Source organism: Pristis pectinata, chromosome 11, assembly GCF_009764475.1.
Source record: "Pristis pectinata isolate sPriPec2 chromosome 11, sPriPec2.1.pri, whole genome shotgun sequence".
Lineage (NCBI taxonomy): Eukaryota > Metazoa > Chordata > Chondrichthyes > Rhinopristiformes > Pristidae > Pristis > Pristis pectinata.
This window is the reverse complement of record NC_067415.1, coordinates 24268548-24295662: the sequence shown is the minus strand read 5'-3', so window position 1 is coordinate 24295662 and position 27115 is coordinate 24268548. Positions and strand designations below refer to the sequence as shown.

The following is a 27115-nucleotide window of genomic DNA, read 5'->3' as shown; positions in this document are numbered from 1 at the left end:
GATTACCAACAGAAAGATTACCTCTCTCCTCTTCTCCACCTCCTCCAGCAAGACCTGCAGTGCAACTTTGAGTCAGAGATATACAGCAGGGAAACAGGGAATTTGGCCCTCTGTGTTTACGCCAGTCATTAAGTTCCTATCCCACTTCCCAGCACTCAGCCCATAGCCTTCCATGGCATGTCATTTCAAGTGCTCTTCAAAATACTTCTGATGCTTTGAGAGTATTTGCCTGCATCATCCTCTCAGACAGAGCATTCCAGATTTCAACCATTGTCTAAGTGAAAAATTCTTTGTCAAGTCCACTCTAAATGTCCTACTGCTTACCTTAGAACAATGCCCTCTGGTTACAGACACCACTGCTAAGTGGAAAAGTTTCTCACCACCTTCCACATCGAGGCCCCTCATAGTTTTGTATTCCTCAGTCATGTCACATCACGCTATAAGAAGGGTATGAGAGGAAGATTCACCAAAATATTGCCTGGAATGGAGTGTATCAGTTCTGAGGAGAAACTCGATAGGCTGAGTTTCTTTTCTTTGGAGCCGGGATGCTTGAGGGGTGTCATATAGTCATCGAGTCAGAGTCCTTCAGCATAGAAAAAGGCCCTAAATCTCTTGTCATTTATCCTATTCTATGCCCTCTAATTTTAGACTCGTCTGCTCAGGGGAAAAGTTTCCTAGTATCCACCCCATCTATGCCCTTTATAATTTTGTATATCTCTATTAGTCCCCCTCAGCATCCTTGACTCCAAGCCAACCAGAGCTGCACACAGTACTCCAGCTATGACGTAACTAATAACTTATATAATTATACCATAACCTCCAAGCTCCTATGTCCTATGCCCCAACTACTGAAGGCAAGTATCTTGTACACCTTCTCAAACATCTTATCCACCTGTGCTGCTGCCTTCCTTGGATGTTGTACAACAAGGTCTTTCTGTCCCTCAATGATTTTTTTGGGCCCTATTCTGCATCTCCTCACCTTATTAGTCTGGCAAAAATTTATCACATTTTTTGGGATTAAATTCCATCTCTTCCCACCTCACCAATAGATCAGCCTTGTTCTGTAGCTAAACACTAACCTCCTCGCTATCACTTTCTTTCTGAGTATTATACTTCAACACCTCCAAGGTCAGACTCTACCATAACACCTCTCCTCACCTGCTGCAGTCATAATATACTATCATTCTAAGAAATTAATGCTGCCATTAACTAACCAAAGTTACCTTTAAGAAGTTTTAACTACTCATGGCATTGTCCCCTACTGAGACATGCAGCCAATCATCAGCATGGCTTGCATTGGCTGCATGCAGCAATTATGCAAATGAGCAGGTAATACAAAGTTTGTAGCGAAACAAACAATCTGGTGGAGGAACTCAGTGGGTCAAGAAGCATCTGTGGGAGGAAAGGAGTTGTCGATATTTCAGATCAAAACCCTGCACCCTAAGAATGGAGAGTTTGTGTGCTACTCACATTGGTAGTAATGAATGTGGGTTGACTGCACGTAGAGACCCCCATGCTTGTTTTCTGGGGCTGTCAAACAACCGCTTTTGTTTTTTAGTCTGTAATCTAACTTTGTATCCATGCAGGCACATTTCCAATTATATTGCATGAATGGAATTTCCTAACAAAACTTTTATGAGATACTTTATCAAAGATCTGCTGATAATCAAAAGGAACTCTACCAACTGCATTCCCTTTAACCCTCCACTTCTTGAAAACCACTTAGTTAATTCTTTAATATGTGGCTTTCTTTTAACTAATCCACACTTACTCACTTGCTTACTACTATGACACGGAAGGAAGTCATTTGACTCACTGGGTCCAGGCCAGTAACCATTAGAACAATCCCATCATTCCAGTTCCCTTTCTCCTTATTTCCCTGTATCCTGCAAGTTATTCTCTCTCACATGTCTATCAACTTCCCTTTGATTCTTTACTCATTTACCTATGTTAAACAATAATTCACAGCAGCCGATTGACCTAGCTGTAATTCCCTGTGACATGGCAGAAAACTGGAGAACGTGGCAGCAACCTATCCAGTCAAGGAAGAACATGCAAACTCCTCACTGATAGCATGGGTGGCTTTCCTTTAACTAATTCACACTGGCTTTTCTCGATTAAGGCAAATTTGCTTATTTTCTCTTCAAGAATGGATTCTAAGAGTTTTACCATAGCCCAGAATTCACATCATCTGTACCTAGGGATTTTCCCAACTTGAATTTTTCCATTTCATTTTCTATAGTTAGCTCTATTAATTGTTCCAAATCACGGTAGCATAGCGGTTAGCACGACGCTATTACAGCGCCAGCGATCGGGGTTCGATTCCCGTCGCTGTCTGTAAGGAGTTTGTACGTTCTCCCGTGTCTGCGTGGGTTTCCTCCAGGTGCTCCGGTTTCCTCTCACATTGCAAAGACGTACGGGTAGGTTAATTGGGTTTAAAATGGGCGGCGCGGACTCGTTGGGCCGGAAGGGCCTGTTACCACGTGGTAAATAAAAAAGATCAGTCCTCTCTCTTGACAAGAAAGCCAACAGATTGAGATCAGTTCAATAAGGATTGAAGAGAAAGTATGGAATATTCTTGATCTCTACAACTTTTGATAGTCCATTTAATCCTTAACAAAAGTCACTTTTGAAAAGATTATTAAGTAAAAGAGGATAGTTTGGAAACTCAGATTATTTTTTTAATGTTATTAATGGTGCCATTGAGGACATTAAACATATGATAATAATATAGTACTCCTTAATTGGGGATGAGACCAGTTTTGCATTAGTTTCTGCTCTTTATCCTCAAGTCACAATATTTGCTATTTGTATCAAGCCCCGTGATCTTATTTTGTGTTCAAGAAAGGGGAAATGGGGCTATTTTGTTCTTTCATACTTTAAATGCTGTGGACATTGTTTTTAGCAAACTAAATACACACAAGAAAATAGGAACAGGAGTAGGTCACTAGGTCCCTCAAACCTTCCCCCTCCATTCAACATGAACATAGCCGATCTGCCCTAGGCCACAATTCCTTTTCTGTGCCAATTCCATATAGTCCTTAATTCCTCGATATTTCAAAATTTTATCTACCTCCTCTTTAAATACCTCCATTGATCTAGCTTCCACAACCCTCTGGATAAAGAATTCCAGAGATTCACCACCTTTTGTGAGAAAACATTCCTACACACCTCAGTTTTAAATGACAGCCCCATTATCTTGTAACTATGTTGCCTCATTCTAGACTCTCCCATCAGTGGAAAGGTCTCAACATCTACATCAAGGTCTCCACTCAGGATTTTAAAAGTTTCAGTAAGATCACTCCTCATTTTTCTAAACTCCAAAGGACACAGATCTAATTTTTTTAAGCACTCATGATAAGATAACCTTCTCATTCCAGGAATTGGCTTAGTGAATCTCTTCTGGATTGCCTCCAATGTTAGTATATACCTTTTAAAATAAAATACAGGTTAGGAAATTGTGGGCATGCTATGTTGGCGCCAGAAGCGTAGCAACACTTGCAGGCTGCCCCCAGAACACTCGACGCAAAAAGATGTATTTCACTGTGTGTTTCGATGTAAATGTGACTAATAAAGATCTTATCTTGTCATGGAGACCAAAACCATACACAATACGAGTGGCCTCACTAACACCCTGTACAATTGTAACAGTCCTCCTCTATTTTGAAATTCCAACCCACCAATAAAGGCCAATATGCTAATTCCCTACTTAACTACTTGTTTCACCTGCATACTAACTTTTTGTGTTTCGTGCACAAGAACATTTCGACCCCCAGGTATCCCACTCATTTGCCATCTGTCTATATTTAGATATTTGTCTGCCTTTTGATTCCTCCTACTGGAATGCATAACCTCACACTTCCCTACATTACATTCCACTTGCCAAGTTTATGCCCACTCACTCAACCAATCTACATCCTGTTGCAGTGTCCAAATATCCTCATTGCAGCATGCCATTTCATGTCATCAGCAAACTTGGATACCTTACTCCTCAGTCCCCTCCTCCAAGTTATTAATTGTTCCTTACTTTTAAAATGTAGAATCCTTCAAATGCCTCATATCTGTACTTTAGATGTTATTTGAAATAAACCATTCTGATCCCTGTTGCTTTTTCTCCTGATAAAATGACTTAAAACAAACCTGTTAGCTATTTAAAAGATTTGCATCACTGTCCATAATTGGGGCACTTAATTGTTCCCATAAGATGGTGTACACATTATTGGAATAAAGACAAAAAAAATGCAATTTTTTTAAAGATGAGAATTTCACACAAGCAGTTCCCGATTTCTTTATACACACACACATACCACATACAAAAGAAAGACATAATTGTTTTGCTCTGTATAACTGCAGGCCTTGGCTTACTGTTGGAACTTGGTCCAAAGCAATTAAAATTGACTGATCCAAGTAAAGGTGTTGTTTTTACACTGTTATGACATCAAACCTAGCTCACCCATCGTAACTGTGCTCCATGTCTTACTTTGGCTCCTAATTCAGAATTACCTCAGATTTAAAATTCCCATCTTTGCATTCAAATCCCACTGTGTCCTTGTTCCTCCAGTTCTCTGTAACTTCCTTAAACATTACAATCCTTCAAGGTCCCTGCACTTCTCCAATTCTGGCCACTGGTTATCACTGACTTTCTTTGCTCCACCTTTGCTAGATCTGCCTTTAGTTCGCTAGGACTTAAACTCTCCACATCCTTTCATCTCCTTCTCCTTCTTTAGGATGTTCAAAATCCTTTCAATTTGACCAATCACTTATCCAAGTATCACCTCATGTGGCTCATTGCCTGCTCATGATCCTTGGGTGATTCACTGCATTAATATTGGTATACAAGTATCAGTTATTTTGTCACTTCATTTCTAGCATTGGTAGAGTTCAGTACATGACTGCTTCAGTGTGTAAGCAGAACTGCATACACTAATGCTGGAATACCACTGGAGTGTAGTGTACTTTTACTCCCTTGTTCACTGCCACCAGCTACCTCAGGGATTACATCACCCTGGTCTCCATGGCTCAGGTGTTTTAGTGAAGAACTGGGAAAGTTTGTAGACAAAAAAAACTAATCCAGTTGGTTAGTTTTCCAAATAAAAGAGCAATTATTAAAATATGTAATCTATCCATAAATAATTAACCCAGATAAAAATAAAAATTCTAAATAAGTCAGGTGACTTTTTTAAAAGTATCAAATTAGCTGAATGCATACTGCTTTGACAGGGGGTATCCTTTTTAAATATAAAAAAGCAATTTGCAATTACTCGCCCGGTCACTTTTTGGTTGTACAATGTGAAGACATTTTACAGTAACATGACAAGACACTAATGGCAAGCAGCCCAGTAAAGCACTGAAACCCTCGAAAACACAACCTCCGTTGGCTTAGTTGACAGCTGGCTGCTAAAATCTTTGGATTTGCATGGGATGTCATCCTAGCATTTGCTTTGCACACAACAGTAGTGAAAAGATAATGAAATAAGCATCTGGCCTCAACCTGCAGTATGCAGAGGCAGTTCCAAGAGGAGACAACAGCTGAGTCACTGTCACATTCATTGACTTTGCTAATCGTTTCACGCTGTGCTGAATTCTGATCCGACCTTTCAGAGGAACAGAATCTTCCAAGTTTGTGATCGAACAAAAATATTCATCCTAAACACGGAGACACTATATTTACATTGCGTCCCACTGCTGTCTCAAGCCCGTGAGTGTTGATTCACAGCTGGAAGGCAGTTTACCAAAGAACCACGTCTCAAACAACCATTCAGTACAAGTGCAAATCCATCGTTAAGAAAGGCAATAGCGGGTCAGCATCCCCCCGATTGGCCGGGCATTTTACACTCCATTTCTAGCATCTTATCTGCAAAACTTGCTGCGTGTAAGAATCGAAGGCATTCTGGTTTCTGGGAACACAGGAGCCCCGGGAGCATTTGTACAGCGGATTGCACCCCCACCCCCTCTCCTCCAGGTGGGTTCCCCGTCAAACTCGCTGAGGTGATGGGAAACTGGACCTTCCGCAATCCTCGGCAGCCGGACCAACCTACAGCCGGGCAGCAGTTTACCACGCTGCAGGACTTTAATAATGATCATCATCTCCCTCCCATCACCTCTCCCCCCCCCCCCATGTAAAGTTTACAGGAGTGAGTGCACCGTCCGGCTCCGGGAACTGACCTGCCAGTCTTCGCTCCCTGACATTTTTCCACAATAAATCCCAAGCTTTGGCGGTGGAGTCCTTCAGATGCTCGCTAAAAGACCTCCTCAGCTGGTGCCGTGCCGATTTCCGATGGGCCATCCCTTTATTCAAAGATTTAACGCTCTTGCTGCCGAGACATCAGCAACTCCATGGGATTCCCTGCGCCCCCTCCAAACTTTGCAACTCCTCGGCCCCTTGTATCACTGTCCACCAGTGGGGAGATGGACCCTCCGGCGGCTGGCTGCGGTCCGGGCACTCACACAGCTGCCGATGTTTGCTGGCATGACTTGGCGCTGCTTGGGGCGATTTGCTGCGCCTGCTGCCTTTCGGAAAGCGAGGAGGGCTGGCCACTGATCCCCCGGCGGGACCCCGTGCTCCTTCCTCCCAGGCAGCGCCGTACCAGATGTGCTGATTTACCCACTGACGCGATTACAGTAGCCGCTGGGAGGGGGCTCTGTCCTCTGCTGCAGAGCTCGCTTGTCCCAGCAACAGATGCACCCAGTCACTCTGCATCTGCGGCTCAGCGCAACTTCATCACCAGAACCTTGCACTTCCTTCCAATGTTTTTACCCTGCCCTATAAAGCCCATATCACTGCTATTTACAATAGCACAGCTTAATGACAACATTAATCCAGCAAAATACATTTCAATTACGTAAAGCCATCTTTTGTATCTGATGAAGACAAAGGCATGATTGTTATTATTTCTAATAGCACACAGTTTTCTTACTTTAAGGATTATAATCTGATTTTATCTTTCTCTGATAGGGGATTTGATTTTAAATACCGTGCATCATAAAAATATTTTGGAATAATTTCAAAGTGATTTGGAGCTCATTCTAAGATTATTTCTACATTATTTCTACGTCTTTTTTGTCTGGTATTGTTGATCAGTCAGCAACATTTTTCTACTGATGTGATTAGTAAATCAAATCTCTTATAAGGCACACCACTTTGCTTCTTAAATTTAAAAGAGATTCCTTATGAATGAAATGGAATGTTTTAAAATTTACAACATGGTCGAATTACTGTTTAGTTTTTGGAGCTGGATGTTCTGATTTTGCCAAGAGTTGAGTAATTGTTTCCAAAGTAGGATACATACCACAAAATCAAAATACCACAGATGCTGAAAGCATGAAATAAAAACAGAAAATGCTGGAAACATTCAGCAGACCACATTGCCTCTTTGCAAAAGATAATTCACCTCTAAAATGCAAAGGAGTTAATGTTTCAGGTCGATGTCCTCTGACTCAGTGATTTCATAGGTCATTGATCTAAAACGTTAACTGTCTGACCTGTTGAGTATTTCCAGCATTTTCTGTTTTTTTATTGCAAAGGTAGATATCACTCCTTTAATGCAAGAGTCCACTTCAAGGTATATGTTGTAGTGAAATGGCCAGTAATCAAGTTCTAAGTCAAGTAGACTTCAGTTTTAAGAATATACATAATTATAAGATTTTCCTTCAGTGTGCACATGCTCAGATAAGTACCAGTCTTAACTAGCAACAAACGTGAAGAAATCAAATTGAAAATCTCTAAACTTTGCATAATTCAATCCTATGGTAACATGGTGTAAAAGAAACTAACCAAAGGAATCACAGATGATTAGTAGCATTACACCTTATTCCGGAAACTAGAAATCCAAAAAAAAACTCTAGAAACTGTTGAATTGGAAACTGACATGCAACTTGAGGGAACTCTGCTGAAATTCTGGATTTATTCCTACTATTACTCTGCTGGGATTGAATCTTTGCCAGCATGATCAGTTACTTTGTGGGCTGTTGCTTATCTCCACTTTGTACTTATCACAGCAGCAGAGTGCAGCAAGTGCAAATTCATTTATTCCTTCTCAGGGACTGTTTACCTTTCTCACCATAATAATTTTTATTTGGCACAGTGCAATGTCACCCCCATGTAAATTAGACTCAAATGCCAGTTACAATGTCACAGGACTGCTTAAAACAATGTTAGAGAAGAGGCAAGGAATAACGGGGATTTAGGCTTGCAGGAAAGGAACACAGAGAAAAACATGTTTACAGTATTTATGAATTTGTAAAAATAATCTCTAAAATGCAAACAGAATCAACAACATTTGCAAGATATGTTATTACACCCACATAGAAAACAAGTCTCCAGTGCTCAGTCTCTCCTCAAAGAATTTCTAAAGACTTAAAAAGCAAGATATGGAGACATGATAAAAAGCTTGGTTAACATGAGAATTTAAGTAAAAGGAGCAGAAGTCAGTCAAAATACTCAAGCCTGCTCTGGTATTCAATGATTGTGGATGATCCTGGAACTTACCACTATTACATAATACCATTTCCCTTAATTCCCCTGGAGCACAAAAGTTTATCAATCTCCGTCATAAATATATTTGACAACTGAGCCATATGGGCTACAGAATTCTAAAGAGTGAAGCAATACCTCCTCATCCCAGCTTTAAATAGCTACCCCCTTAACCTGAGATTATGCCTCCCAATTTTAGACTCTCCAGCTAGAGACAAGAGACTCCTGGCTTTTACCTGTTAAGCCTTCTCAGTTTCATATACTGTATGTTAAAGCAATCACCTTTCATTCTTCTAAATTCCAATGAGTATAGACTCATCCTGATCATTCCCCCCTCATTGAACTCTTCTATCGCCAAAATAATTCTAGTCTACTGAGGTTACACTATCTTCAAGGCATATAGGTATATGGAAACCGAAGGTACACACTGTCCCGCAGATGTGGTTTCATCAACTCCTTATGCAAATACAACTGTACTCCATTATCCTTGCAACAAAGACCAATATATTCTGTCTTGGTAGTCTCCAACCCGACAGCATCAACATCATTGTCTCTAACTTCTGGTAACCACTCCCCTCTGTTTTCCCTCATTCCTGTGACCCCTTCTCTTTCCCCTCCCCCACCCTCACGACCTGCCCACGCCCTTCCCTTTATTCCATGGTCTACTGTCCTTTCCTATCAGATTCCCTCCTTTTTAGTCCTTTGCCTCTTCCACCTATCACCTCTCAGCTTCTCACATCATTCCTTTAACCTCCCTTCCCCCACCTACCTACTATCCCCCACACACCCAGACGCACCTATCACTTGCCAGCTTGTGCTCCTCCCCTCCTCCTACCCTTTTATTCTAGCTCCTGCCCTCTTCCTTTCCAGTCCTGATGAAGGGTCTCAGCACGAAACGTCGACTGTTCGTTTCCCTCCATAGATGCTGCCTGACCTGCTGAGTTCCTCCAGCATTTTGTGTGTGTTGCTCCACATTTCCAGCATCTGCAGAGTCTCTGGTGTCACCAACATATGCCAGTTGGTTTTTAAGTACTTCTTCTACCTGCCAAATAACTCTGTGTTTCACTAGCAATGTGACCTATATTTCTTTGAAAAAAAAGTACTTTTCTGCCATTTAAAAAGTATTCTTTTGATGTTCTTCCCATCCAGGTAAATAATTCCACATTTTCCATTTTATTTCCCACTCACGTAAACTGTCTATATTCCCTTCTAAATTCCTTGAATCCTCCTCACAGTTTACTTTCCCACCAGCTTAGTATTATTAAAAAATATGGATACATTATGCCTTTGCCATTAAATTTATTGCTAGTCGATAGCACTAAATGCATTCTGCAGTAATGCAATTACATTGTGCTCTGCCTCCACAATTCATTCCATTGAATTCAGTGGATGAGTTACAGAGGCAGAATACAATGTGTTGACTTTACCATAAGGTGTGTTTAATGCAGCCAACTAGGAAGAATTTCTGGGTATCTCCCTTTTCACTTAATTTTTTGAAAATACTCCAAACACCTGAAACCCCAGCACTCAAAAAATTGTGAATGCTGGAAATCTGAAATAAAAATGGAAAAGTTGTAAATACTTAGCAGATCAGGCAACATCTATGGAAGAAGAAACAGAATCAATGTTTCAGGCTATTGATATAGAAAACATTAACCTGAAATGTTGACACTATTTGTCTCTCCACGGATGCTGATTATTTCCAGCATATCTTGTTCTTAATTCGAAAGTCCAAGTTCTGGCCATTCTGGTACCATAACGCCTGTATTCCTGAAAATGATCCATATATTCTCACTCTCTGTTTTCTGTCCTTTAAACAATTCTTCAATTATCCAAAAGTATTAAACTCAATCTTATGAACCCTCAAAGAGGCTGGCTTTATGGAAGGAGAAGGCAGCTGGTGAGGTTTTGTGATGTTTCTCAGAATATGGATCCTAAATAACCAAAGGCAGCAAGCCAAAAGCAGGCTGAAGGAAGTGGAGCTACACCAGGAGCCAGAGCTGGAGGGTTGCAGAGATCTGTGGGAGATAGGGGGATAGGAATTGAATGGCTGGAGGAGCATGGAGGGACAAAACCTTGTAGGGATGAAACACAAGACAAACAATTTTCTGTTGGAAATATTGGCAAACTGGTGATTAAATTATATCAGTACAAACAGCCAAACTTGTATATTTTCAATGGATACTACTGCCATGGCAGCAAATTTTGATAATGAAGATGCAATTTCCTTGGCCTCAGAATTAGCTGACTTATAAAATTATTTAAATATAAAGAATGGGAGTCTTTTCAAATTTTGATTATCTACATCCTTCTCAAATTTCTTTTCTATTGAGGCCTATACTGAGTACTTGATCTAATATTGTAGACAAAAGCAAAAATAATTTACCTTAACCTATATATTCAAGAAATACATTGACAAGCAGACAAAAAAGAGAAAATTGGGGATTTGACTACATTCTTCATGGTGCCCCAGAGTTCAGAGATCATGGTTACAGATTTCAGCAGTACTCATTAGGGACAACACAAAGACTTGAGAAGAAAGATTTTGTGTTTTCTCCCTGACATTTGCTCAATAAACTTCATAGAAAATTCTTTCTGCCCATGCCACGGAGCAGACAACATTCACATTGAAAAAGGTCAAAAGCCAAACCAAATTCCTGTCAAGGGATTATAACCATATTAAGATAAGTAATTAATCATACATATACTGGATATAGAACAACCTAATAATTAATCAAATATTATTTTTTGACAAACCCATAGGAAATGCCGGTTCTTAAATCTTGTGACCATCTGCCAGTATCATCCACACAGTTTAAATATTGTCAGAACTTGTCAATTAAATAAGCCCAATGTAAATAAATCCATTATTCTCCACAGACAGTACGTGGTAGGAAAATGCTTGACCTTGTAGAACTGGCAAATGTAGTCACCATTCTCCTATTGAGATTATTTTGTGATTATCTCGGAGCAAATTTGCAAGACACTTCCTGGCATCTCTGGCTGTCCTGGCATTCCTTTGATTGTTACCCTTCCTGTAACTCTTTAACAAGGCCTGTTTCCTGGCAGCCCCCCCTGCTCCTGATGAGACCAAACAGATCTTTACTCCTTTTAATTAGATTGACCTGATTATATAACTTCATTTTAAGCCAGTTTAATTTCCATATAATTGGGAAAAATGTCAAAACTTTTAATTTATTTTTCCATCTAGTTATTCTGCTTCATCCCAGCGGATGGATGGTTTGCGTAGAGCTCTCCATGGCAACCATTCACCAATGTGACTTCATGATTAGGAAGCCAAATGTGTGATTTAAATGGGTTATCTTAGCAACCTTGGCCTTTAGCAGCAATGCATTGCTTCAAACTTCAAGCAGAATCGTTGGTAGTATTTTTGTTTTGGAGTAGGCAAGTTGTAGGTTCATGACCCCCTCCAGGTTTTTGATCAGAGTCCTGAAACTAGTTGTTCAGTGCAGTATTGAGGGTGCGCTACATTGCCAGAGTTAATCTTCAGAGTTTGTGCTAAAACAAGGCTCTTTCACATATTCATAACAATTTATGGAACCTTTGAAAAATGTTTCTTTTTCACTCTCTGCTACTCTGATGCACAATCCATCAATGCCCTTTTCCACTTCTGCTCCCTTTAGAGATTCATTTGAGCAACGATTTATTAATGTGTTTAACATTGTGGGGGATTTGAAGAAAGATTAGCTGTCTGAAGCGTTTGCCTGAAGGTTGGGTGCCCCATCCATGGGTATAACACAGAGGAACAGATTGTACCTATTCAGTGATAGCTTCACTGTGGTTCATAAAATTATTTCCTTGGCAAAGAAACCGACTAAAATACAGGTAGTATGGTGAATTAATCTCATTTATATTTAAAAGGTAGATTGGCATGGAATCAGAATAAAATTTAATTAGACTAAGATATGAAGATAAAGATGCAGTTAAAGCATTCTCCCTAAAGAATGCAAACTTCTTATTAGATAAACAAGAAACTTAATCCTAAACATAAGGCTCAGATGTAACATAACACTGAACACAGAGCTCATCAGAGGTATCCATAAGATTGTTTCTTGGTTCCATTTTCCAATGACACTGTTTGTCTAAAGTAGTATTTAATTTGTAATGAATGTCCTCTACAGGGGCAGAAAATTGTTTAGATTCCACCTCTGACCACCCATCTCATCGCTATTATACTCTGTGTGGTCTACAGCTGTATCTTGCTTGGCATTTTAATGCTAATTGTCCCCTTGTCTAATAAAAGGACATATTTTAGGCCTTACTTGTGCTTAGAACTAATGAAACATGGATTTAACACATTTTACTTCAAGGAAGAGAACTATATTTGTAAAATACCTCAAGGGAATTGTTTAATGTACATTGCTCAAAAAAAATCCTTCTCTTAAGAGTGTACAACTTTGACTTTCATGAATTTTATTGAGATGCTCTCAAATATTAAAAGTGTCGTACATTCAAGATTCAAGAAACTTAAAAATGTAATGTGATTTTATTTTGCAATGTTTAAGTATTGCAGCAGGCGTGGGTTGTGTTTTATGTAATGCCTGAAAATGTGATGATCATTACAGAAATTTAAGAGTTAAAATCCATAAAATCTATGAACGCTTTATTGATAAGTCAAGCCTATATGTGAGTTAGTGATAATGGGCAACACACATTGAAGGTAAAGCACAACAGGCCACATTCCCAAGTAGCATATAAAACTCTCACTCCTGCAATCAATTAAATGTAGGTTCAGAAATAAATACTGTAACTCCAAGCTCTGTTACTTTGCCTGCTTATCTGACAAGGATTTTTCTATTTAATCACGCTTCAGAATAATTCTCTTGATCCTTGACATTTAGTATTATTTTGGGAAAGGGAGTCAAGGCATAGTTGAAACCTCCTTGCCCTCAGCTAAGCTTTAAAAAGGCACATTTCATTCAGACATTTGGTAGTGTTTGGTACTGTTTGCTGTGTATACTGTGTAATATTGGTATGTAACTTTAGCAGCTTGGGGTTATTGAGTACTTTCCATAAAGGCCAATAATGCTACACTTTAATAATTATTGTTCTTGAAATGCACTTTAACGGTGATCAAAATGCATTTCAAGAAGAATATTTATGTATTAGAAACAAACTGCATCTTTGAAATAGCCCAAAATATACTTTGTTTCACACTTTGAGTCCTACACCCAATACTACGGACTTTTATTTGGAGTTTGAGTTTTATATGACAGCACCTCTCATATATCTATGAATTATAAAAGGATGCATTTTCCTCTAAAATCCAGTTGTTTCTAGGAAGGACCTTTGTTGTGATAAGCAGAGTAGAAAATGTTCTACATGAAAGAGTCTTGCTTTTGCTGATTTATATACAAAAAATTCAGTAGAATGAAAATAAAACCATGCCAATTCTTGTGCATGTGGCTTTCTAGCAGACACTGTGGATACTTTCCAAATGTGGTGCATGATAAATTAATGAAAATATTGGCTGCCTCAATTATTCATCACTATGTTGTGAGTGCAGAGTGGAATATTAGACATGAAGCAGCTTTTGGAAGGCGGATTCACAAAAATCCTTGGAGTTCCAATGTTCTCGAAGCAACAGCTATTAAAGATTAATTCTAGCCAATTAAGCCAAGGTTGGTTTACTCATTGTGCATTATTTTTAAACAGCTGCAAAACAATTGTAGCTAAATTTACATCACACTTGATATCAATTAGTTATTTGAAAGAAAGATAAATAAGCTAATTTATAAATCCGACTTAATGAAAGAAAGTTCATGGATGTTGACTAATTATGCCCTTCTTAGCCAGAGATCCTTTCTTAACTTCAGAATTTGTAACACTCTGTGTATCACTACCATTATCCCTCTGCTTTATGGGACCCTTCCATTGAATTGATGCAGGAAAGCAGCACTGTGCTCAGAAGTTAAGTAAACGTATATTGTAATTGCTCTAGTAGTGGGTGTGTTTTAACCCATAACAACACAGTTTCTGTGTTGCTAGTCCAATCTGATAATCACAACTCAAACAGTGGAAGAGAGCAAGTTGGAGTAAGAATGGTAAGAGGATGGAAATGTTGAGGCAAAGATGGAGGTACATAGCAAGGAACTCCCAAGGGAGATGCCTTTCCAGGAGCCATTTAAAATCTTTTTTTCAAATTTTGTTTGATATTGTTCCTGTGAAGTGCCTTGTGATGTTTGTGCATGTCAAACTTGCTGCTATTAGTTTTGGGATGCTGGATTATGAGGTAAAAGTACATTCTTTTCCTGTTGGGCTCAAGTACATTTTTAAATCACATTTACAACATAGAACTGTATTTTGGCTTTGCAATGGCATTGAAACTGTCGATTTTTGCTGTCATTACATTGTGAAGCTGTCGGCAACTTCTAAATCCTATACATCTGCAACTATGTGTGGAAATCCAGAAGTTGCTGTCAATTTTTATTTGCTTCTTAGTAGGATCTGATGTTTTGCAGTCTCTGCCAGATACAAGTAGATTGAGAGGATGTTTGAAAATGGTCTTTTGCCATAAAATTCTTTTAAAATGTTATGTGTTATTGCATGAGTTGTAAAGTGATTTAATTCTAATGGGGTAAAATTCCTCAGGGCTTCTTCATTTACATTTGTACTTTCTGAAAACTTCAGTAGCTAGCCATTTTTTTTGGAACAAATCATAATTTATATCAATTGATTAATTTATATTTTGTGTAGTTGAAATTTCTTAAAGTTTGTTGATAAAATGGAGAAGGAATATCAATAGGAAGAACGTCAAACATCAGTCACATAGACCCAGCATTCAAGAATTTGCTCCTAAATATCCTCTGCATCTTTATTTCCATCCCTCCCCACTTCTAGATTTTCGTTATAAAAATACGAAAGACCAAGCATAAATATTAATATACACTGCATCTGTTTTCCACTGACTTACTGTCCATAGATCTGCACACTCCTGAAGTCGGCCATTATTACTGGGATTGTTGGTAAATATCACATGTTTCTCTAGGGCCTTGTTCTACAGTGTCCATGAGTCCTGCTTGCCATGAGATGGAATGCATTTGATGTCCTGTGCTAGCAAGTAATGAAATATTAATAATCAGTGTGTGGCCAGGATCGGGAACACCAGGGTCAGGAAGGTTGGTAGATTTTATGGCCGGAACTGGAGTCCTGAGTGCATGTTTTGACAAACTGAAACTTACATTGAAGTTGTAATATCCATGGAGAGATATCCAAGACTGCTATATGTCACTGCTGCCTCAGCGTAATTGTCACTGGCCCTAGTGGTATCCACATTTTATTGTTATCTGTGGGAAGCCCTTGCTCGTATCACAAATAACAAGACATTAGTGTACTCCAAAGAAGTTACAGCTCATTAAAGACTTACTGAAGAAAAAAACAGAGGGATATGGTGCAGTAAGAAATGGAAAGCAATCCTTCCTCCTTCTCCACATGAGTTGTTATGGAAATGTTAAGAAGCTTTACCCAATACCTATCATCTTCATCTTGATTTAATTTGAATATTTATTTGGTTAATTTCCCTGTCACCAGTCATAAGAGTGCAATTATTTTTAACATATTCTCAGTTTTTCTGAAGGGGGAGAATATGATTCTTGCCTCAACTTTGTCAAGTGTAGCATTATTTTGCACACTTGGGAGAGTTATGAGCATTTTTTGTGTTCTTTTGTGCATATTGGATAACATGTTCATAACAAATTTGTACGAGTGATATTTTAACTATTTGTTCCAAACAAGTTAACAATCTGGTCAAATCAGTATATCAATGGAAATCAAAGCACTTGAGAAGTTGAAAATAACTCTGAGAACAATTTTTGCAATATTGTCCAATTTGAGTTTGGAATTTAGATTTGTATTTCACTGGTGTGACATTTTAGTATTCAAAATTCAAATACAGCAAGGATGTTCTTTAAAATTGGTGCCAATGCACTAAAATACATTTACCCACCACTATTCTCCACCCCCTCCCTCTTTCTGACATTGGGATGGAGACAGTGCTCGTTAATTTACCACAGGGCTTGATGTATACTAGTATCCTTGTGGGAACATCTTTCCCCACCAGACCACAAGTCGAAACAAGTTCCCTCCCTAACCAAACTGTAAAAAATGTTTTCAAAGTTACCAGTGGCTGTTTCTGGTATCCTAGCATTTGTAACTGGAAAACATTCTGGCCTTTTTAGATCTGGACCAGAATTAGAGTTCATCCCTGTGGCAGAACCAACAGAAGAGAATAGCAGAAATCTTACCAACAGAATTTTAAATACATAATTCCTCTCAGAGTATTTTGAGTAGGTCTTTGAAATATGAGCAGAAAAAGAGCAGTTACTAGAAGGGAATACAGTACTGCTGGGAACAGCAATACCTATGTTTCGAAAATGCAGTTTATTTCCCTGCAAAGGGTGAAGTCATTGTCAATAGAAACTAATGACCTCTTTAAAGTCATGTTAGGAACTATTCATCTAATCATATAGTTGAGAATTCTAAAGCATTTAACATCCTATTTTTAGATTACTTTACAAGACCTAATTATCCTAGGGGAATCTCTAACCACACTGAATAAGTGAACAAATATCAGGTAATCTGCAAACTGATATGAAACTCACCCATTCATGCAATACTAGAAAGTGGTTTTGCAATTTTTGGAACAAATGAGGATAAACATGAACCAGGCAATCAATAAGGACACTAAAAAAGTTGATAGAAGAGAATTAATAGCCGAATAGTATGGATACAACAATGGACTGATTAATGTCAATATTAGATTTCTTCATGACCATCTCATGGGTCCCTTTTATGACAGCTAAATTAGAGGGAACACCAGCCTGTCTCCAAGATTGCCTGAATGACATATAATCTTGTAGTGATTTGGCCATTTTTCATTCATCTCTCGCAATCATTTAAAATGGGTATGAGACATCTCATGAATGTACATGAAGCAGCCAATGGCTCTTTTGGGCTCCCTCTGCTAAATTCAATTCCATTGAGCAAACCAGATGTAGCCTTGACCTGTTTAGGATTCATCAATGCTTCACACAGGCTGTACAGCTCTCAAGAACAAATACATCTCCCATTTCCAGCCAACAATATTTTGTAAAATCTCTTATTTTTTGCTGGGTGTAATTGTTTGTTCCAGGACACTAATTTTAAAGATCATTGGAATGCAAGTGGTATCAAAACTCCAGAGTAGTCGAGTCTGCTTCCCCACAGTTGCTGCTCCACTCCCATCCTAGAACATACTTTATGGCACCAGTGTGACAAGTGACCTGAAATTCAACTAGTTCAAGTTGGTAAACTTTCAGTAGAGCTAAGATGGATGCTGGTGGTCACCTAAATACTATAACTAAAACCTATGATCCATTTGCAAGAATATTGTTCAAACACACAGTTATGGTACTATTGTCTTGTTAAACATAGAAATCCCACGTGAATCCCGTGCTTTAAGGCAACTTTCAGTTCCTGGAAATCCTGCATAAATTATCCATAATTTGATATTAAGCTGATGGTTTTACTACAAAGCCATGGATCAGCTTCTAAGAAAGTGAATATAGCTTACAATGTAGAGCTTAGGTGATAATCAGATGAGGTAGATGGCACACTCTTTGCAGATCCTGACTAATTTTCATGCACTCAGTTCAGCCTAATGGCAAAGGACGTGAAGATTAAGATCCAGCACAATGTTGGGGTAAAGCACATTATCTGCATCAAGCAAAATGTTTTGATCTTGTGCATGGAGATGCCTAGTATTGTATACATATAATATCCTGCAGAACTAGCAAATCCTTATTTTGGTGAGCAGGTATAATTTCCTGCCATAGTGAAATGCAATTTACATTGAGTTTTGAATTGTTATGCAGAGTTTGAAGACATCATGGAGATCACATTATGACCATATGCATTCTATATGAGTTTTCGAGTATACATGGCTAACACCTGACTTGCATTAGCTTTGATGGAATGAAACATTTAGATTATGGTCTGTGTTTGATTAACATTACTGGATTGAGTAGTACAATATTATCTCAAAGCAATGGAAAATTTTGCCAGGCTTAATTTTGTTAAGTTCAAACATATTTTTGAATTAAAACAGAGAGGAAAACAATCAATGAAGCTGAAATTTCACTGTTATTGGAGCCTAATTAGTAATATTGATCTTCAGTGATAAGTAAAGTACCTTAAACCTGATGAAGAACACAGGGCAGAAAGCAAATTAAATTCCAGAAATTAAGTGCTCTGCACTGGCTGGAAAACAATCAACAGTAAGTGCCCTGGATGGTTTTTGTCTTCACCCAGGCTATGAAAGCCAAGTTGTGCCATCCTCTACTTTACTTCAGCTGAGATCAGTAACAGCTCAAACTGAAATCTGAATATGGATCTATATGGCTCACCTTCCAACTCAGTAATCAAGTACATGGACATCCTTTTACAATCTTGGTAGCTACAACTCCTGTATATATGCAATCCTAAATTATTATATGATGAAAATTTTTGATTTGGTCCTGTAGGCCATGACTTGCAGATTCCAGTTGTGGCATGGAGTCTCAGTCTGCATGTTATACATGCTTTGATTTGCTTTAATAAGTTGTATGCAGTACTCAAATTTCCTTTTGCAGTGTTCAAGATTATTATTTTATTTTTTTTAACTGACTTAACCTTTTGTAGCCTCAATTAGTTGGCAGCTTAGAGCTTGACATCTGATGGCCAGACCAGCAAGCTTGCCTTTGTTGTTCTTGATGGGCCAACAAAGCAATGACTTCATAATTAGCTTTACCATTAACTCAGGGATTTGAAGAAGTTTAGCCGGTATTGTCCTTTTGACCTAAACCCTTTTTCACTTTCGGCTAAATTGGTTAAGTACATGTAGAATAACAAGAGGAAAAGTAACAATGGTCCATGCATTGCATTCTTCACAGTTTCAAACTAAATGTTCATTGCACAATTTGGGCCTTCTTACACATTTGATAATATAAAACAATTGTATGAAGAGTCCATAACTTAAGTCAGGAATGAGTCCAGAAAGGAGGATAATAATAATAAATATTGTTCCAAATATAGCAATGTTGCCGAGGAAAACGGTGTTTAAATCAAACTTAACAAAGTTTAAATAACCCAGCAATTTATTCAGTAGCTCAGTCTAGCACCTGTTATTAACAAAATTCATTGCAGCTTGCATTCGAGCTATTGAAGCAGTGGAATTGAATTTTGGAACTGAAGTAGAACAAAGAGCCACTACTATGTAGACTTTAATGTGACTGATGGATACAAGTGTCATGTTATTGTAATTTAGGCACAATGCATATCATCCCACAGGTTTGGACAGTTCATTATATTGAGAATTCTCCCTTTAACTTTACTCTAAATGTAATCGTGTAGTTTTTTTTTAATTCCCTCCTTCAGGACAGAAACAACATCAGAAATGATCCAGAATCCCTTACTGCCTTTGTTATATTGGCAATATGGCTGGGACCATTCTGAAAGGGGTTCTACCACCAAATCATCTATTTCAGACAATTGGCACCTTTAGTATATGAAACAAATAGCATTGGACTGTTATTCCTATTGGAAGTTGCATTAAACTGGACAGCCAATGAAAAGCCCAACTATTGGGCCATGACCTTTACATTATTTAGGCAATCTGCTGGAGCACCTCATTCCCATGAAGGCAGCATTCCCACTTCGAGTTGATGGATGCAAGTCTGATACCTCTCTGTTGGTGTCTGTCAGTGCTGAAAAGTTAAGTACCAACATTGTTTTGGATGGCAAGGGGTGGGAAATGGATAGTAGAGTAGCAACAAAGGTGGAGATGACCACTATTGATCTAGAATTGAGGAGTATCCTGATGGCAGTTGAAGTTATTTATTGGTGGGTTTTGCCCAGGCTGTGGAATCTATAGCACGACAGGCCTGGCACCGGTCCCATTCATCAGCTGCGCCTGAATCAACTAAATTTGAATATGAATCTGAAATATCAATCCTATCCACATCTAAGACATGTATTTGATGCAGTTCAATACTGGTTTCCATTGTTCAGTTTTATATTACTAATCCTCCTATTTTGTCCTCTCTCTTTAAGACATTTTAAAATGTACTATATTTTGAATATAATGTTACACTGGATCTTTTATGAGGCAAGATAGGATCGCAAGGCAAGATAGGACCTAGTCAACATGGTTTTGTGAAGGGGAGGTCCTGTCTGACCAACCTATTGGAGTTTTTTGAAGAAATCACAGGTAGGGTGGATAAGGGAGAGGCGGTAGATGTTGTGTATTTAGACTTTCAAAAGGCCTTTGATAAGGTGCCTCACAAGAGACTGATTAATAAGATGAGAGGTCATGGAATTATGGGCAGGGTAGCAAAATGGGTGGAGAATTGGCTGGTTGGCAGGAAGCAAAGGGTGGAAATAAAAGGATCTCGTTCTGGTTGGTTACCGGTTACTAGTGGTGTGCCGCAAGGGTCGGTGTTGGGGCCTCTCCTTTTTACCTTGTACATCAATGATTTGGATGATGGAATAAATGGTTGTGTGGCTAAGTTTGCGGATGACACCAAGATAAGTGGAGGAGTAGGGAGCATAGAGGAAATAGAAAGAATGCAGAGGGACCTAGACAGTTTAGGAGAATGGGCAAGAAAATGGCAGATGAGATTCAATGTTGAGAAATGTGCAGTTGTACACTTTGGAAGTAGAAATAAGCGGGTAGATTATTATCTAGAAGGAGAGAAGATTGATAGTGCGGTAGTACAAAGGGACTTGGGGGTACTTATACAAGATACCTTAAAAGTTAACCACCAGGTTGGATCGGTGGTTAAGAAAGCGAATGCTATGTTGGCATTCATCTCGAGAGGTATAGTGTATAAAAGTAAGGAAGTGTTGATGAGGCTCTACGGGGCGCTAGTGAGGCCTCATTTGGAATACTGTGCGCAGTTTTGGGCCCCGCATCTTAGGAAGGATGTGCTGACGTTGGAGAGGGTTCAGAGGAGATTTACGAGAATGATTCCAGGAATGAAAGGGCTTAAGTACGATGAGCGTTTGTCGGCTCTTGGACTGTACTCGCTGGAGTACAGAAGGATGAGAGGGGACCTCGTAGCGACATTTAAAATGTTGACAGGTAAGGATAGAGTAGATGTGGCTAGGCTGTTTCCCTTGGTGGGCGTGTCCAGGACCAGAGGGCACAATCTTAGAATTAGAGGGTACAGTTTCAAGACAGAGATGAGGAGAAGTTTCTTTACCCAGAGGGTGGTGAAATTGTGGAACTCCTTGCCACGCACAGCAGTGGAGGCCAGATCAGTGGGGGTGTTCAAGGAGGAGATAGACAGATATCTAAATAGTCAGGGTATCAAGGGATATGGGGATAAGGCTGGCAAATGGGATTAGAATAGTTTTTTTTTTCTCTCTCTTTTTTTCCCACCCCATTTCTTTTTCCCTTTTCCTTGGAGCAGACTCGATGGGCCGAATGGCCTGCTTCTGCTCCCTTATCTTGTGATCTTGTGATCTTGTGATTTGAAAAATACTTACCCAAGGCAAAATACATTCATGAATATTCAAACAGGGGTGAGACATATACAATAAATGGTAGGGCAGCAAGGAATGTTGATGAATGGAGACACCTTGAGTCCATAGTTCCCTGAGTAGATGGGGTGGTGAAGAAGGCATATGACATGTTTGCCTTCATAGGTTGGGGCATGGAATATAAAAGTTGGGAGGTTATAATGAAACTTTACAAAGCATTTGTTAGACCCCACACTTGAAGTACTGTGTACAATGTTGTTTGTTACACTATAGGAAGGATGTGGTTATGCTGAAGTGAATGCAGAGGAGATTCACCAGGATGTTGCCTGGATTGGAGGACTTTAGAAATGTGGAGAGATTGGACTTTTTTTCCCTGGAATGAAGGAGGCTGAGGGGTGATCTGATAGAGGTATATAAAATTAAAAGAGGCATAGATAGGGTAGATAGTCAGAATCTTTTTCCCATGTTAGAACCATAGAACCATAGAACAATACAGCACGATACAGGCCCTTCGGCCCACCATGTTGTGCCGCCCTTCAAACCACTCCTAAGACTTTCTCCCACATATCCCTCTATCTTAAATTCCCTTCCTCCCACATATCCTACTATCTTAAATTCCTCCATGTACTTATCTAACGAACTTGTCCAATGTATCAGCCTCCACCACCACTCCAGGCAGCGCATTCCATGCACCAACCACTCTCTGGGTGAAAAACCTCCCTCTGACATCTCCCTTGAACCTCCCACCTATTACCTTGGAGCCATGTCCTCTTGTTTTGAGCATTGGTGCCCTGGGAAAGAGGTGCTGGCTGTCCACTCTATCTATTCCTCTCAATATCTTGTATACCTCTATCATGTCTCCCCTCATCCTCCTTCTCTCCAATGGGAACAGCCCTAGCTCCTTTAGTCTCTCCTCATAATTCACTCTCTAATCCAGGCAGCATCCTGGTAAGTCTCCTCTGCATCCTTTCCAATGCCTCCACATCCTTCCTATAATGAGGCAACCAGAACTGGATACAGTACTCTAAGTGTGGCCTAACCAGAGTTTTGTAAAGCAGCATCATCACTTCACAGCTCTTAAACTCGATCCCCTGACTTATGAAAGCTAACATCCCATAAGCTTTCTTAACTACCCTAACTACCTGTGAGGCGACTTTCAGTGATCTGTGGATATGAACCCCCAGATCCCTCTGCTCCTCCACACTACCCAGAATCCTGCCATTTACCTTGTATTCCGCCTTGGAGTTTGTCCTTCCAAAGTGTACGACCTCACACTTCTCTGGATTGAACTCCATCTGCCACTTGTCAGCCCAGCTCTGCATCCTATCAATATCCCTCTGTAAGCTTCAACAACCCTCCACACTATCCACCACACCACCGATCTTTGTGTCATCTGCAAACTTGCTAACCCAGCCTTCCACCTCCTCATCTAAGTGGCTAATAAATATCATAAAAAGTAGAGGTCCCAGAACCGATCCCTGTGGGACACCACTAGACACAGCCCTCCAATCCGAATGCACTCCCTCCACCACAACCCTCTGCTTTCTACAGGCAAGCCAATTCTGAATCCACACGGCCAAGCCTCCCTGGATCCCTTGGCCTCTGACCTTCTGAAGAAGCCTACCATGCGGAACCTTGTCAAACGCCTTACTAAAATCCATGTAGACCACATCCATTGCACTACCCTCATCAATCTTCCTGGTCACTTCCTCAAAGAACCCTATCAGGCTTGTGAGACATGATCTTCCCTTCACAAAGCCATGCTGGCTGTTCCTAATCAGTTCATGATTCTCTAAATGCTCATAGATCGTACCTCTTAGAATCCTTTCTAACAGCTTACCCACCACAGACATAAGGCTCACCAGCCTGTAATTCCCTGGATTATCCCTACTACCTTTTTTGAATAAGGGGACAACATTCACCACCCTCCAATCCTCTGGTACCATCCCCATGGACAACGAGGACTCAAAGATCCTAACCAACGGTTCAGCAATCTCCTCTTTTGCCTCACGAAGCAGCCTGGGGAATATTCCATCAGGTCTCGGGGACTTATCTGTCCTAATATTTTCTAACAACTCCAAAACATCCTCTCTCTTAATATCTACATACTCTAGAACATTACCCTCACCAACACTATCCTCAGCATCATCAAGACCCCTCTCCTTGGTGAATACTGAAGAGAAGTATTCATTGAGAACCTCACCCACTTCCACAGCTTCCAGGCACATCCTCCCACCTTTATCCTAGCCATCCTTCTGCTCTTTACGTACGAGAAAAAAGCCTTGGGATTCTCCTTAATCCTACTCGCCAAAGCCTTTTCATGTCCCCTTCTCACTTTCCTCAGCCCTTTCTTAAGTTCCTTCCTTGCTACTCTATATTCCTCACGAGCCCTGTCCGATCCTTGCTGCTTACACCTTATGTATGCTGCCTTCTTCTTCCTAACTAGTTGTTCCACTTCTCTCGTCACCCACGGTTCCTTCACCCTACCATTCCTTTTCTGCCTCACCAGGACAAATTTATCCCTAACATCCTGCAAAAGATCCCTGAACATTGACCACATCTCCATAGTACATTTCCCTTCAAAAATGTCATCCCAATTTACACTCCCAAGTTCTCGCCTTATAGCCTCATAATTCGCCTTTCCCCAATTAAATATCTTCCCATCCTCTATGCTCCTATCCCTGTCCATGACAATTCTAAATGTTATGGAGCATGGTCACTGTCCCCTAAATGCTCAGCCACCAATAGATCTGTCACCTGTCCCGGTTCATTACCTAAAACTAGATCTAATGGCATTCCCTCCAGTCGGCCTGTCAACATACTGTGTCAGGAATCCGTCCTGGACACACTTAACAAACTGCGCCCTGTCTAAACACTTGGCACTAAGTAGGTGCCAATCAATATTTGGAAAGTTGAAGTCTCCCATTATAATAACCCTGTTATTTTCACATCTTTCCAAACACTGCCTCCCAATCTACTCCTCAGTATCCCTACTGCTCCCGGGGGCCTATAGGATACTCCCAGGAGGGTAGCTGCCCCTTTCTTGTTCCTAACTTCCACCCATATTGACTCTAGAGAGGATCCTTCTACATTATCTACCCTTTCTGCATCTGTAATGGTGTCCCTGACCAGCACTGCCACCCCTCCTCCTCTTCTCCCCCCCCCCATCCCTTTTAAAACACTGAAAACCAGGAATATTCAATATCCATTCCTGCCCTGATGTCAGCCATGTCTCTGTAATAGCCACAATATCATAGTCCTATCTACTTATCCAAGCTATCAGTTCATCTCCCTTATTCCTGATGCTTCACGCATTTAAGTAAATGCACTTTAGCCCATCCACCTTACTACTTTTATAGCCTGTACTCTGCTTCTCCTTCCTCAAAGCCTCTCTACCTGTCAGATCTGACTTTTCCCCATCCCCTTCTTCCTCTGACCTACTCCTCCGGTTCCCTTCCCCCTCGCAATCTAGTTTAAACCCTCCTGAACCACCCTAGCAAACCTGGCCGCAAGGATATTGGCCCCCCTCAGGTTTGGGTGTAACCCGTCCTCTCTGTACAGGTCCCACCTTCCCCTGAAGAGATCCCAATGATCCAAAAATCTAAAACCCTCCCTCCTGCACTAACTTCCCAGCCACGCATTTATTTGCTATCTCCTCCTATTCCTACCTTCACTATCGCGTGGCACTGGCAGCAATCCCGAGATCGCTACACTCGAGGTCCTGTTCTTCAGCCTTCTGCCAAGCTCCCTAAACTCACTTTTCAGGACCTCATCCCTCTTCCCACCTATGTCGTTGGTACCAACATGAACCACGACTTCTGGCTGATCTCCCTCCCGCTCTAGAATCCTGTGGACCCTATCAGTGACATCCCGGACCCTGGCACCTGGGAGGGAACATACCATCCGGGATTCATGCTCACTGCCACAGAACCTCCTGTCTGTTTCCCTGACTATCGAGTCCCCTATCACTACTGCCTTCCTCTTCTCCTCCCTTCCCTTCTGAGCGGCAGGACCGGTCCCAGTGCCTTAGACCTGGCTACTGCTGCTAGGCCCTGGCAGGTCATCTTCCTCAACAGTCTCCAAAGCGGAAAACCTGTTACTGAGGGGAACAGCCTCCGGGGTCCTCTGCTCTATCTGCCTGTTCGTTTTCTTTTTCCTTTTCCCTCCCCTGACAGTCACCCTTCCACCTACTTCCTGGACTCCAGTAGTACCTGCTCTAAGGGAGGTGACTGTCTCCTTATGTACATTATCTATAAAACTCTCCCCCTCCCTGATGCTGCACAGTGTTTGAAGCACAACTCCAGCTCATCGATAGTGAGCCGAAGTTCCTCCAGCCTCAAGCACTTACTGCAGATGTGGCCATTGTGGACCGCAGCAAGCAGCTGCAGCACACCACCATGTCCTCCATCTGAACTAATTCTTTTTCCCCCTAGTTTTTCTAGTTAAAAATTTATAACAGATAACAGGTAAACCTTACCTTTACCTACCTACCAGCTACTCACCTGCCTTGCCCCTTTACACCTAAGTCCCTTAAGCCAAAGCCCAACCACTCTGCTCCCTCTCACTCCGCTGCCCACTCCGACACTGCCCGCTGGATATGGTGGTTTGCCTTTTAAACTGCCCGCACCTTACCTGCCGATGTCACACATCAGGGTGTACAAAAAACAAGGCAGCATAGGTTTAAAATGAGAGGAAGGAGTTTTAAAAGGAATCTGAGGGGAAAATTTTATTTTACACAGAGAGTGATTGACATCTGGATGTGCTGTCAAACGAAGTGGTGGAATCAGATGCAATCACTATCTTTAAGACACATTTAGATAAGCACTTGAATGAGCAAGGCAGAGAAGGATACAGACCTAATGCAGGCAACTGGGACTAATGTAATGGGAAAAGGTCAGCTTGGGTGTGGTGGGCTGAAGGGCCTGTTTCTGTGCTGGACATCTCTATCATGCTATGATATACAAACTAAGGAAAATGTCTCTATTCCACACAATTTAATTTCAATGAAAAAGAAATTGGAAAGGAAAATTGTAAATTACAGTGCATTCTATGTCCAGGATATTCCTTTCCACTGTGTATCTGACATTCCAGGATATTCCTTTCCACTGTGTATCTGACATAGCC

The 27115-nt window shown here is 40.5% G+C and overlaps 1 protein-coding gene across 6 annotated transcripts in view; it reads right to left on the bottom strand.

Annotated features, from left to right (window-relative positions):
• Nucleotides 1-27115, bottom strand: part of LOC127575827 (stAR-related lipid transfer protein 13-like) — a 425779-nt gene that overhangs the window by 154197 nt on the left and 244467 nt on the right. The window contains exon 1 of one of the 6 annotated variants that reach the window (XM_052025976.1): nt 6166-6513. The exons of the other annotated variants lie outside the window; for them this stretch is intronic. Coding sequence (XP_051881936.1) covers nt 6166-6286 — 121 coding nt within the window. The 5' untranslated portion in view covers nt 6287-6513. Of the gene's footprint in view, nt 1-6165; nt 6514-27115 lie in introns of those variants that run through there. 6 annotated transcript variants of the gene reach the window in all.